Below are 15,125 nucleotides of genomic sequence, written 5' to 3'. Positions count from 1 at the left end.
TTCACAGTTGTCTAAAACAAATATTAGAGACATATATCTCAAGAGTGCATCTCTCAAGAGTACCAATTTGAACATAGTAGATCATTCTCTTAGCAAACACTTAGCACATCTCAAAGTTTTCCTCTACGTAATATTTATGTGAACAGCAATTCTGACCAAAGAAAAAAAAAAAAAAGACCACAAAACACACAACACGAACAACCAAAAACATGAAAAGAGAACTAGTAAAATACTCATTTGCTTCTTATATAGCTCTAACTTAGGCCTTTATTTCTCACCATTCTATCTTCATGTTAAACCTTTAGCAGTGAAGTATCTGGACAGATAATAGAGTTTGTGGTGGCTGCTTTTTTTTTTTTTTTTTTTTTTTTAAACAAAAAGTAATCTTAAAGGAAATGAAAACCTGCCAACTTCATGAAACCTAATCCTCATTTCTTAATATGTGAAATTTTATCATATTTGAAGCAAATGTTCCCATGGGGCAAAAAATTCCAACATTTAATATGTTAGAAACCCATCTATCCCATATTGCTATATTCTCACATCCACATTTTTTTGTGAAATGTGGCATTTCAGAAAGCATTTAAAGTTTAGAAACACATAAATATAACTGACTTTCTATATCTCCTATTTGGCCTACCATATTTTTTGGAATTATACACAGCTCGAAATTAAGCTCTGGGACACCAAGTCTCTCCTAGCATAACTCAAGACACTTGAGGTGTCACATTTACGGTGTTAAACACCAACCAATTGATGTTCTCACCAGAGAAAAGCTGGAGAACAGATCTTTAGCAGTGAAGGTTTGTAAACACTTGTGGCAACATTTTAAAACTTGTGCTTATAAAATGTAACATCTACATTTGAATCTAGGCCTGGTAATGCATACAGAGATGTAATTGAGCAAATTAAATTTAACAATAGAACATGGAAAATAATGTAGTTTATACAACTGCTAAAAATAAGACTCTCTAATGCAAACTCTAGAGTGCTCATCAATTGACTAAAAGGCAGTAAAATATACATATTATAGCACTGCAGACTCTCTGAAAAATAGCATACAGCTCCACTCAACCAGATTTAAGAAAGATGGATTGTAAATAGACAAGGTTTAGAAAACCACTATCAGTCAGTGGCATATCACAAGAAGAACTGTGAATATCCTAGAAAAGAGACTTTGTCTGCCTATTGCAACATACACACAGCTCAGATAAAAACTGCAACAGTATTGTGATAGGTGTGTAGGAACACCTTAAAAAGAATGTGTTATATTCACAACAGCAAAATGAAGGATGCAAACGTGGTATCATTCTGCTTTCCCAATGCTTTGTGTGGATTGACTAGAGTGGAAAAGACTATAGTGAAATAACTCCACTTACATGGGAAAAAGGGGGACATTACAGAAGGAAAAACATTTGTGAAGTCAAATACAACTATTAAAAACTTCTAAAGTATTGAGTTAAAGACCAACACTATGAGTTATCAAAGAAATACCAGGAAACAGGCAATAAATAGTATTTACAGCTATTTTTCAATGCCTGATCTGGTCTACAGACCATTAAGACCAGGTGAGTTGAGAGTGCTGAGTTTTTTGAGAGGTTTCCATCACAGCATAAAGTGTTTCAGGTCTCAGCTACTACACATTCAAAGGATCTCTTGACAAAGAAATGGAGAAACCTTCAGTAAAACCCAGTATAAAGGATAAAGCACTAGATGATGCTCCCAGGAGAAAAGTATTGAAATTGCTACTTTTTCAGACCACGTTCTTTAGATAAGTCTCCACCAGGCTTCCCAGATGTCTTGGGATCAAAGAGAGACAGCACAATAGTCACTTAGAGGAGTGCAAAGAGGTGCCCCTGCAACTAATCTAATTGCTCACTGACATGAAATGTTGAGCCTCTTCAAGGAACCCCTGTAAGCCAATCTGGAAATTACTTATATACTCCACAGAAGCATGCAACAATGTAATCATGCAAGATGAAACTATTTATTTGAACTTCAAGCAAAGCAAAGCAGAGTTTGCATCCAACACTCCTTTTTAACATAGAAAGCCTGAGTTCAAGCAGACTCAGAAGATTGATCATACAAAAGAGAGCCATTATGTATTTCAGCTAATTAAATTTTATTCTGAAAGGGAAGCATTTCCATTACTCTAGTCTCAGCAGCCCCAGGAGAGAGGGCAAGGCAGCGAGACCACTGAGACCCCATTACAGCCAGACTTCAGCCTGGTTTGGATCAGTTCTGGCTCCTTTACCAAACCCACCATTTTACCATGTGAAATGTGCCATGCAGCGGGAAGGCAGGCTGAAGTGAATTAGGTCATGCTATTAGGAGTGGTGACCTTTCACTGATGAACAGTTTTTAAGCAAGGGAAAAGATTTTTTGGAAGCCAAGATACTGTGAAAACTCTCACTTCACTGACTTTGCATGCTGCTTTATGCTGCATCCCTATAATAAAGCAACACAGACATATAAATGATAGTCCTGGCTTTCCATAACAAGCTAAAATTGGAGTAGGTGACTAGGAAAATGTTTAGATAAATGGTGGGATCATAACCTTTTATGCAAAATGGACAAATAAGTTATGGAAATATCTGGGAAACCCTGAGGCTGTGTAGCTCTACTGCAAGCCATAGGCACAGTTAAAGCAGACAGTCAATCACTAAATCTCGTCTCAGAGTTTACAGTTTTGTTGTTGTTTTGGAGTTTTTTGCCAGGTTTTGCTGACAGATGGAAAAATACTGGCTGATTATGACCAAGATTTAATTTACCTCCAATTTCCTTCCTATTCCTACAGCACATTCCTAAAAAAACACATATGATTTTATTCTCTGGGCTTAGAGGTATCACTAGCAAATAGCCATACACCAACAGCACATATTATGACAGTACCACTGTAATACTTTTTGCTTCTTATGAGAATCTTATTATATTATAAAATTTTCTAAAGAATATTTCTAAATTATCATCTATAAATGTGGGCATACATTGATATAAATATAGTTTCTTGAATACTCATCAACTAGGCATGCACAGAGTTGCATACAAACCCACTATAGAGAGACACTGGAACAGCATCACCTATCCGCTAAGTGGGGTAGTAAAGTGCCAAAGATGCTTTTGAAGATGGGGAAGTCTATCTTCAAGGTGTCTTCTCTTTCTTTACCTGTCTAACTGAATTTTAAGCCCAAAAATGATTCAATTGCATGAAGAAGTGATGTCTGAGACACAGACTTCAGTCTCAACTACTAGAAAGGTATGCTCACTTTTTCTGAGGAATTCAAAGCCAAGCTTTCTAGCACCAAGCCTTAATTATCCCAACTCCAAAGTTTGACTAGAAACAAACATTTTTTCACTATCTCTTTTCCTTTTTGAGTTGTGGTAAGAATATCAGGATAGAAGATGACTGACAAGTGATAATCATTGAACACACCCCACTTTGTAACTTACTGGCACCCAGATAAACAAAGCTGAATCCATTTTAACAAGGGAAAAATATACCTCCTACCAAATACCATACCCATATTCTAACTGTGTGCTCACATGGGGGATGTCCAACTTTTCCAACGACAAAAATGCCTTTACAGCTGCTTTCATCAAAGTTTTCATTGTTCTCTGTGGGTTTTGAGAGCACAAAGTTGTGAGGTGCAGTAGAGGAAATAATCACACTTCCATTAATGCCATGTAAGGGATGTCTTTGGTAGGGGTAAACTTCCCAGATGGGAGGCTTTGGGATTCCTTTGGGAATCACAGAAAGACTCCCTCTGCCTACACAGTAGAGGAACTGGCAATTTATGGCCCCTAGGTTCTTCTATGTGTCCACCATTTTGAACTATGACTAATAAAAGGGTAATTTTCTTCCATGAGCTCTAAAGAAAGCAGAATATGAATATAAATCTCTCCTAAATAAGGATTCATTGCACAGCAGTCCTTCCCTTGGTTTAGATATGAAGGCATGTGCTGCAGCATTGCTGGTCACATCATCATGCCCAAGCACTGGGTGCAAGACAAAACGCACAGGCGTGCTTCAGCAGCCCCTAGCAAAGATGAAGTCCTCAAACCTGCTGACAGAATTGGCCAGATATTGATCCATTGGTGGCATCAGTTTCAGGTATTGTCCATCAATATGACAGATACTAATTTGATCTAATATTTAAGGAAAGCTGTGACCAAGCAATTGCAGACTTCAAGGCAGGCATTTATAAAGCCTTATTTATACACAGATGGGGGGAGTTGGGTATATTTCCTTTTGACACATTGAACACATGTCCTCGTACTAGGGGCTGCACTTCTCTTCACTTGCTGCTTTAAAGGAATAGATCTGTTACTTTTTTTTTAACATTTCAATTATTTCTGGGGTACATTTTTCTAAAACTGACAGCTCTTATTTAAAAAATTGATCTTCCTAGGTTTAATCAAATATGTGCATTTATCCTTGTGCAAAATGAGGACTGCCTTACAAAGTGCCTGATATCGGCCAAATGTACTCTTCCTCTGTGTGTCCATTTTCCCATTTCCCAGGCTGCAGCACTACACAGCATTAGCAATACTCGCCTCATGTCCACCATATTGATATAAAATGACCCTCTAAGCTTCCTGTCAGCTCTGCTCTCATATTACAAAGCCACTTTAACATGCTTCACGTTCATTACTTAGCAACTGCTCCTTGCTTCTAAGAACCACATCGTTATTGACGCACACACATCCTGGCACATCTTTCTTGAAACTGGAAACAGAACAGGGATTAAAGGAAGTTATGATTGCATTTTATGAAATTGTAAGTGCCATGAAAAAAATTCATAGGGAATAAGAGCCTTCTGTCTCTTCTGATACAAGAATTAGCAAGCAATCGATGAAATCAGCATTGCAGGTCTAGAGCAAGCAAAGGAGATGGATCTTTGAAAAAACATGAAGATAAACTGAAGAATTTATTATGTCTGGATGTTGTGCTGCCAAAATTTTAAATGCAAAACAGGCAGCATAAATTGTTTATTTGGGGATGGGGAGTCAGTTCTACAAATGTCTATTCAATACAAGCTGAAGAAATCCCAAATTGCAAATTGCTAGAGGCTAAGAGACTACTCTGGGGAAGTATCCTCAGATGCTTGTCTGGTTCTTGTACTCCGCTGTTGGCACATGCTATAGTGCATTATCAGAAAGAGAATCTGATACCAGAAGAAACTTTATTCTGGTCTGATATGGCCAGTTTTACATTCTTATATTTCTTATATTTATTTTGATCATGTCAAAGCTAATTTATCATGACTACAAATAGAATTCAGCTGTTCATGTCATCATTATCTCCCTTTCTGAGCACAAATATGTAAAGGGAAAGGACTAAAAAATTCAGTGAGCTGCCATTATGACTCAGTATGTTGCATGTAGCATGAGTACAGCCTAATTTCATATTTTTATACAAAGGAAAAATAGAAGTTCCTTTTATAGTGACAAAAAATATCATTCATTAGTGAACAAAACTGCATCTAAGCCAAAATTTATTTAGATTACAGCCAAGCCACTCAGACATGTTGGTTGAATTGGGAGACAGTCATTAATAAAGAAATAACAAGCAGAGTATTCACTAATAAGTAATATTTAGATATTCAGAGGGGGATGCATAGGTGCACAGGGAATATCTATGCATATTACTGGTAGATTTGTGTTTACTGGTAGAGTGTGCACCTGTGTATTTCAAGGCTGATGAGCTGTTATACAGGCACTCACATCAACTCAGAAGAAATGCTACTGAAGTTTGTACACCTGCTTTCCAAATCAAACCAAATAATCAGAAAGTGGCCCAGCTTTCACACAAATTGCATTGCTTTGTTGAAGCTGTGTCTCAGTCCAGACTAAGTGGTACCCCAAAAGGCATGCACATATCCTCCTGCTGGTGGTCATATGAATCATCATGCTAGATACAATGAATTTTTGTTTCTCACCTGATGAAAGCATTGTCCTCAGGCTGATCTACAGAAGAACATAATTAAATGATATGTCACTGAAAGAAAGGCTACGTCCACTTTCTACCACAGTAATGTTTTATAAAACCACTGTTTTTTTATCATTTCAGACTGTGCTGGGTTTTTCCTTGTGAGTAAAGCTGTGTTTACTGAATTTAGTACACAGTTTTGCTCAGTCTGAGCTCCAGATTCCTAAGCTGCATAGTTGTGGTTGGATAACTCCTCCGTGGGGCGTTTGGAGTTTCCTGGGTATGGAGGCAAAAAAGAATTACTCTGACTCCAGTATTTAACTCATTTGCAGGACTCAGATTTCCTGTTCTGCAAACATAAAGGGTTTGTAAAGAGTGTGTAAGAGCTTCCAAGATGTATAGCTATGTGAGTTCTAAAGATAGGGAGCCCCATTCTTCTCCCCAGCTTAGATTGCCAAAGCTCTGTGGATTTCAGCTGTATTATTACCAATTCAAATGTGTTCCAAGTCAGAGGAAAGTCAAGAACAATGTGTATTTATGAAAAAAGGCCAACTCTAGTTTGGCTGAAGTTCATAACCCGAAAAGAACCCAGTAATTCCACTATTCTTCAGCCTAAAAGTTGGCTATATTTTTCATTTTCAGCATCTGTTCTGTGGTGCAAGGCATTAATAGCATGAAGGTGGATATATTTACTGATTGTTTGTATTTTAATTTTCAAAGGCAGAGGAATGTTTTAATGTTAGATGAAGTTACAGTAAAAAAAAATAAAATCAAGTAAATCTAGAAACTAAAGCAGCACTTGAAAAGGGAAGGAAAATACCACGGACAGGTCTGTCTGAGGTGATAGCTGGAGAATAAACATGATTGTGTGTGCTGTAAGATTTTCTAAGCTAACTTAGTGGTTAAGAAAGATGCTGAGCTACAATTTTTGGGAACAAAGGAACATAGTACTGACCTAATTCCTCTCAATTAGCCAACAGTGAAGTTCCATGCACTTTCAGAGAGTAGAATTATGTCAAGTTAAGCACTTCTGAAAACCCCCAAAGAAATTTTTGTTTATAAATTTGGCAGGTGTGGTTCAAACACTGTTGATGTGCATACTCTCCTTCATGCTGATCTACATGTTTTTAAGGGCAACACATGCAAGTGTGAAAGGACTGCTGGATTTTAGTACCCCCAGGGTAACTTGATGCTCTTTCAAGAATGGTTCAAACTAATGCATTCTATATTGGCATATGAACGCACATCTAAAAGCAGGAAAAGGATCCTAAGATCATTTCACAGGCTACCATACAGTTTTCAGGTAGAAACATGAAATTTTCAAGGCTGGATAAGACTATAAGTCCTTCCATTAATGTCATGTATCTTTGCTACCACCCCAATCTATCACTGTTTGTGCAAAGCTGCTCATTGCTTTTCAGTCTGGATTGTCTAGGACACTCATAAGACACTGTCATCTGCTACTGCAGATTTTCTGAAATTTAAAGTTAGCCCATTTCTAGCACATCTGTGATTTGAATCCTGAATTTAGACAGTATTTCATCTGGAAAAAACCAACCAAATGAACAACAAAAAAATCTTCCAGGTTTTGAAAGGCATGTCTTCCTAAGAAATTTTGACATAAAACCTAATACAAACAAATAATGTAGCATCTTGTTAATGCTCTTGCTTTGTCCTTTTTGAAATGGAAAAATACCCTATATTTACAAAATCTGCACTTAAAGGCCAGCCCTGTCTGGGAAACTATGATTCCCCATTCCAAGAGTAAAAGATAGTTTATGAAAAACAGAGGTAGGCAGGCAAGAGAGGATCAGGATAGCATGACTTTGATGGGTAGCAGTACATGAAACTTGGAACTCCTGGTTAGTGCTTCTGCAGGACACCTTTGGTATGGTTGACTTGGTTAAAGAAGTCAAAGGAGAGAGACACCTGCATGTGTAATTTCCAAATCTAAACTGACCTACCTCTCATTTTTTTCCAGCTATAATTTTCATTTTCATTGAACCCAGGACTGTTATCAATTCAGGTCAGTATTGACCAGCCAGTATGCATTGTGCAAAACCACCGGAAGAAAGGGTGCACATTTTAGGATGATAAGAGGAGAGCTCACTGGAAAGTGCTCCACACACATACAAGAGTTGTGCCAAACGTCTCTAACAACTGTTGCAGCAGCAGCCTACACTTGGCTGAGCAATTCATTCAGAAACGACATGGAATGTGGCCAGCACAGCCATGTTCTCAGCTTCTCCTACACTGCTGAGCATGGTGAGATTTCCAGAGGCACCAGCTCCTGTCCTGCTCTAGCAGAAAACAACAAGAGTGTTTTATAAATCACTGATACAAATATTAGACTTCATAGAGCATTTTGCTGGGGATGGGTTTTCTGATAATTAAAGCACAGGAGGAAAACAAAGCCTAACAATTTCAGTATTGAGCTCTAAAACTAGTAGAATCCCACTTTGGTTTTAAAAGGAAGGTTAGCTCAGTCCATGAGGGATGTTAACCAAAAATATTATCAAAAAACCCAACCAATCCGTATCCTGAAATTTCATTAGCTAAAATTTGCAGACATTTCAATCATGAGTTAGGAAATCAGTGTATCATGTGTATAGGCCATACTTCATGTTTTGTAGGAACATCGTTCTTATTATTTTCATGAATTTTTAAACTGCAAAAAACAAACAAAACTTTTCATTAAAAATCTAGGTTAAAAAAATAGTGGAAAGAAGGGCTTTCACCAGAGTTTTTCCATTTTAAGGATCAGCCCTTTAGAGTATTGGTGTCTGACAGAAAAAAAAGAGGAAGTAATTAAAAAGAAGAGAATACAAAGCTGAAAAATAAGTAGACAGAACGAACTTATTTGGTCAGCTGACTCATACCAGAGCAATGCTTGAAACCTACGCAAAAGTCTGGAAAATAAATAAGATTCTTCTGTGGGATTTCCTTTTCCTTGGTCCTTGGAGAAAATCTGTTCATTTAACTATACAGCAACCAGCTTTCAGCTCCTCTTTAGAAGCTCTTGTGCTTGGCTCTGCTCTGTGGGAAACAGCTCCCTTTTATCTTTCACCTAGATGGTGATTAGTCCCTGTATTTAAGCTTCTGCCTGATGGAAAGATGAGAAAAATATCACACAAAAAGCAAAATTACTTTCTGAAATTCCCTTGTGGAGGAAAACACATCAGAGACTACTGACACAGCCCTTTTCCAGAGCCAGTCCCTGCAGTGCACTTTCTGGATGGCAATTACTGCAGCAGAGTAGTCAAGAAATGGTCCCTTGGACTTAGACAACTGCCAGGGCTAACTAAATATTCCTCCAAAATCCACATTTTTCATGCAGGTCTTGAGGACGTCTAAATGCATTACATGTACCAAAGGAAAACCCAGAGAAGATACTCAACATCAAATACATTTTTAATCCTTATAAAAGCAGGACTGAAAACACTTCCTTTGTGAATGCATTTGTTTCAACACTCTTGATGGGCTGCTAGGTATTAAAGAAGATATTAGATACTCTGCAAGAGACTACCTTCTCTTGAGTTTCCACATTGTGCAATCTTACAGCAGACTAGAACTGGAAATAATAAATGGTAGAGAGGACTCCAAATGTCTGCGAAGGAATAAACTGATTGCACAGTTCAACTGCAGGCTGACACAAGCTCAGATGCTCAAATTTATTTAGACAGCAGACTTCTATTGATTTTTCAGGTGATTTAGACTCCTTGGCATCATTAAAACTTACATATAAAGTAGATTAAGAAGTGTCCTCATGAATGTGTAATTCTGGGTGAAGGACTATAGCAAATCCCAAGAATAGATGTGGCTACAGATTTTATTAGAACACTGATACATTTTTCATGTGTACTAGGCTTCCTTGCCTACTTGTCTGAGCCAACTCCCATATTACTAAGATTCTGCTTCTTAATTTTCCATATTCTGTCTATAATATTTTTCTAGGAAATGCAGGAAAGGAGCATCTGGAAAAAAACCCTAAATTGATATATAAATCATGCACATAAGCAATACTATTTCTGTCATGTTTCTGTAGTCCCTAGCATGAAGAGACAACAAAATCAATAATTCCTGTGAGATTATCCAGAGGCATATCACTCATGCCATTTTTTAGTAGGACATTTTTTAGGAGGACAAACCTAAAAAAACACCTGGACTCCATGAGCCTGAGCAAGCAGACACTATATACACACTAATGAATCTGCATGTCCAAAGGCACACAGGAAGCACACAGCAAAATAAGCCAGGCCAGCTAGGAAAACATCCCTCAGCAGCTCCATTGCATTAATGTTTCTCAATAAATTAAATTATTAAGAAGTACTTTTGAAAAAGATGGACAATTTAGATGAATATAGGACAGCAGTAGTGGTCTGAACTCCTGGTTCACGTACCTCTGAGAGACAAATGCTAAAGAAGTCAGGTGACAACATGTGGGTGCAAGAGCCTCACACAACTCTCCTGTGGATAGAAGGTTGTGTGGCTCCTTGTGCAGGTCCCTGTCCCACCCTGTGGGCCACATGAGACCTCATCTCCTCAGCTGCCACCACTATCTCTGCAGGCATACTACTGCTGTTCCTCTCCCTCAGCCAAATCCTAGCCTGCCTGCTTCAAGCCAGAAAAAGAAGACAGAAACTCAGACATGTTTAACAGTTGGGTTTTTCCCTTTGTGGGTTTATGGGTTGTATTAGCCTCAACAGAACAAGTTTTCCAATACTGATGGGACTTGGAGCATCAATCCACCAGAGTTTAACCTTCTCCCAGAGGCAGCACTCTGAAACAAAATCAGCCAAAATGGTATCCAAATGCTATAAAGAAAGAGGGAGGCAGCTGTATTTTACCATTAATAAAATGAGTATATTTTACTCAAGTCTCCACAAGATACTTCTGCTAGCCAGCATGGGCGGGGGTTCAGTTCTGCTTTTTGTTTTTCAAAGAAGATTCCTGGATTTCTAGGAGAAAAATTATATTGTGTTAAAACTGAGAAAGAACCACTCTTTCCGAGCAAGAGCTCTCTCCAGGAAAACATCACAGACAATACCGACACTTCAGCATACTTTCTCCACTGAAGAAGGCCAGCACATAGAAAAAGTTGGCCAATGCCTCTTTCACCTTTACTCAAAAGCATCCACAGCTGGACTGAGATTTCTGACATTTGCTGAAACCCAGGTTACAGTCTGTCTCCTCTCTGGCCTCTACATGGGGCAGTTTCACCACTTTACAATCGAGAGTAAAAAGATGGAGGACACTGATATTATGAATGTATGGCACACAAAAGGTTCAGGGAATTTCTTCGGACTCAACTCTTTTTATTTTGATTTCATTTGAGAGCCACCAGTCCCCACTAACTAAAGCAGCTCTTGAAATAAAACTGCTCTGGATAAACATCCAGAAATGCACGTTAAATTATTATTCTGCCCCTTTCCTCATAACCTCTTCTGAGCCCTCACTGTTAATTCAGACACTGGCAGGTAATGCTGTCTGTCAGTCCTGTTATGCAACTTGGCTTCCAACATGTGCAAGAACTAACATGTTTCTCCAGATAGATTTGCTTTCCCAGGCTCCTGCCTTCTCAGCAATGTGAGGTACTTTGTATGGAGTCATCTCAATTTCCTTTGAAACCCGATTTTTCTAAATGCTTAGATTTTTCAGAGATAAGAAAAGTCAGTTGTATATTTATCTTGAGCTATCAAATACACTAAAAAGAATCTATCTGAGATTCCAGGCACCATGGCTAAATATTAAAAATACAGTCGATCTTATGCAAATAAATGTGTGCACACCAGACGCCTCAAAATCTCACAGGGCAAAAAACTACTCCTGCCACAGGTTCCCCAGAAAAAAAACCAATCGAGGGCTGGTTCAGCCCTTCTCAGTCTGAAAACATCAGGCTTTGCTTTTAGTCCCTAAATATTGAACAATTCAAACCACAGTGTTTTAAGTCATCGTCTTTTCTGGTGTTTCCAAGAATATAAGTACTGCGATTGTTCATTGTTCTGAATCTTGACAACCCCAAGCATAGATTTATCTTTCAATCCGATCTTTAAATCTATATTTTTAAATCTATAACTGTACAGTTTTATATGGATTTAGATTTTTACAGATTTATATAGATTTACTCCTTTCTAGAAATGGCTATTTGATATCAATCATTAGGACAAAACATATCTCCTGTCTTTGGTTTCTTTTCCACAGCTTGACTAATGCATCAAATTGCCTATATTTTAACAAGGAGATGCCGTATATCTGAGAAATAAAATAGCACAGTCCTTAGTAGAAGTCCACATTCTTCAGCTTGCCATCTTTTACCCATTTGAAGCAAATATTTTTTATCACCATGTGTCAATAAAAACTAAGAGCCAATAAAACAGCCTAGCTTGCATTGTGGAGCACTGTTAAACAGAAATACATCTATGACATCCAGTTTCTTTCAGGCACAGTGAGTGTAATTCAGCAGAAGGCAAACGAACCTCATTTACCAGCAATTAGTTTTCTCCATAAAATAAAATAATAATAAAAAACCCCACAAACCAAAACAAAACTATGTTTTACTAAGACATCATTGAAAAACAAAGGTTTAAGCCACCAACATTCCTTTAAGTGGAAATCTTCAAATCTGATGGTTGTTTATTAAGTTGATTTCCCTCTTTTTTTGTAATTATCTGTTTGCTTTCACTCTTTTAAATTCTAGGACAACATCATTTCTACAGAGACTAAATCAAGCAATATTAAGTGCTTTTTGTGATTCTCAGACAAGCCATTTTTGAAGTACAAAGCAACAGCGATTTTTGCTGGCTGACACAGTCAAGAACCCAAAAGCACATTATTCCACCTTCAGAAAGGCAACAGCTGGACCACACGATGGTCATTACTGTGACCCCTGTCCCACCATCAGCCCCTTTGCCTGGGGATGAAGGACAATTCCAATACCAGAGTGGCTGAGCTTGCTGCGCTTGCTATAGCTCCTGCAGCCTCTGTGAACAGATGCCAGTCACCTCCAGACAACTTCCAGCAACTATCCTCTCAGCAACCTTCTACACTTTCATTTATGTCCTCAAAAAAAAACAAAACCAAAAATCCCAACAAAAACCTCAACAAGCAGGAGAAGCCAAATCTAGGCAGATCAACCAGATCTTCCCTATGCTCAGTAAATCACTCCTTCAGAGAAGCCCATCAGTCACGTCAGAAAAGAGTAACTTTTCCAAAGCAAAGGAACCAATTGAAAACAACTTCATGATGAAAAAACCACAACTCTTTCACCCAGTAATTAGCAAAAGGCATTTCCAATGCTCTTCCACTTTGGTGCTCTGTCTTAAAACCCTCTCCAGACAGAGGGGTAAAGAGAGAGTCAGAGCAGAGCCCATTACATGAGACACAGCTCTCAAGAACACAGACAAACCATGGGATGAACAAGGCATTGGAGCCAAAGGATAAAAGAATCTTTGGAATAAGCAATCCAAAACCTTAAGATAAACAGGAGCAAAACAAACCCTTGGAAATTTAACCCAACAGCTGAAATAATCCTGCAATGCAAGTTCTTCTTACCTTTGCCATCTGTGCCTGCACGCCATTTGCTTTGAGAGATGCTACTGCTTTCTGTGCTGCTGCGGGACTGTCAAAATCTACAAAACCATAACCTGAAAAATAAACAGATAAATAAAGATTTTCAGTACTATCCATGTGTATGAGCACAGATAAAGATTTTGAAAAAGAAGGCAAATCTTTCCATTCTCTCACACTGTCTCAAATCTTCCAGTAGCACTGCCACCCCACCTCTCCTTGTCACATCTTTTCTCCTGAACCTAGTGGGGTTCAAGGGAATCCAGTGAGAAAAAGGTTCAAAGTGCCAAAAGATATGCAGCAGAGGGTGAGTGCAGGCAGGTATTTGTCTGTCATAACAGATTAAAGATCACTGGTAGCAGAAGGGCACACATGCTCATGAGACTCCAGTGCTCTGCAGTCCTGCCCCATCTCTTCCATAAGAGTAAGTAGCATTATGGACCTTCCTGCGATACAAAACTACAGCTTGCAATGGCTGGCTTCATGGCAAAACACTCCTTCTCCTGCCCTTTAAACCCACACAAGGATTTAGCTTCAGAAGAGGAGGGCAACAAATCCCTGTGGCAGGCTGGGGCCATGTGTGCAGAGACAGGGAGACCAGCCTTCCAGCAGGTGGGACCAATTCAGGAAGAAATCCCAATGTGTGCTCTACAGACAACTGCCAGATAGCTCTAGAAGATGGTGAGATAGCAACATCTCAGCTTTGGTTAAACCACATCCCTTTCATCTCACTGCTCTCTCTGCTGGAACAAGGGACAGATCTCTGCCAGGAATTGCTTTGGGGTATCATCTGAACAACAGCTTAGAGGTTAGATTTTAGGGATTGCCAAGGGATAATCATCTGCTTTTAAGTGGCTTTCTTACTCCTGGTATTTGCATTAGTTTAGTATATTAATCAGCCAGTCACTTCCTATCTTCTCTTCCTCCCTCTCCATTTTTTTCTTCCTTTAGCCAGCAACACTGTAATGTTCAAGCAAACCCAGTGCTGTTAAGCCCCTACTGGATAGCAACAACTCTGAAAATATTTTTATTTTCCTAAGGACATAAAGGAGGAGTAAGAGGGCAAGGAATCGACTTTTCACAATTTTTAAACACTGAGCTCTCTCTGATCTTCAACAGCATTCAAATGTCTTGCTCATAAAGATTTCAACTGAATTAGGAAGATCTAAAAATCTCACCATGCACCTATTTAGGCAGCTGCATATATTTCACAATCCATCCAGGGAAAACCCCTACATCTTATTAAGCAATTACAGTGCAGGTAGGCATGTGCTGCTCAGACAAGCTGTGGCCAGGGGCCACATCTTTGGCATCTCCCTGGAAAGCCATATGGATGAAACTGAACCGCCTGAAAGCTTTAATAATATTAGCACAAGCATATTTATAGCTTCTTTGCAGACATCTCCATTTACTAGGTCAATACACATCCTACAGGAGGCAATCACAGATATGATTCCCTGCTGTATCCATTTGTATTTTTTTCCCAGCCTTCCTTCCTACTCCTGGGAGGCTTCATTGCCATCCTCTCTGCACCAAATCTAGGTATAAGAGTGTGTGTTTGTGATCACCTTGCCCCTCAAATTTCAAACATCTCTATTATTATTTTGGTATGCATACATTGCTCAATGCA

The 15,125-nt window shown here is 38.7% G+C and overlaps 1 protein-coding gene across 6 annotated transcripts in view; it reads right to left on the bottom strand.

The window, feature by feature from the left end:
• The window catches only part of RBMS3 (RNA binding motif single stranded interacting protein 3), a gene marked incomplete at its 3' end in the record, with an annotated part of 441,712 nt that overhangs the window by 245,686 nt on the left and 180,901 nt on the right, over nucleotides 1-15,125 (bottom strand). For all 6 annotated transcript variants that reach the window (XM_083873885.1, XM_083873884.1, XM_083873887.1 and 3 more), the window contains exon 4: nucleotides 13,481-13,572. In XM_083873885.1, coding sequence (XP_083730011.1) covers nucleotides 13,481-13,572 — 92 coding nt within the window. The remainder of the gene's footprint in view (nucleotides 1-13,480; nucleotides 13,573-15,125) is intronic.

This window comes from Zosterops lateralis (genome assembly GCF_965231275.1).
Source record: "Zosterops lateralis genome assembly, chromosome: 1".
Lineage (NCBI taxonomy): Eukaryota > Metazoa > Chordata > Aves > Passeriformes > Zosteropidae > Zosterops > Zosterops lateralis.
This window is presented reverse-complemented; position numbering and strand designations above follow the sequence as displayed.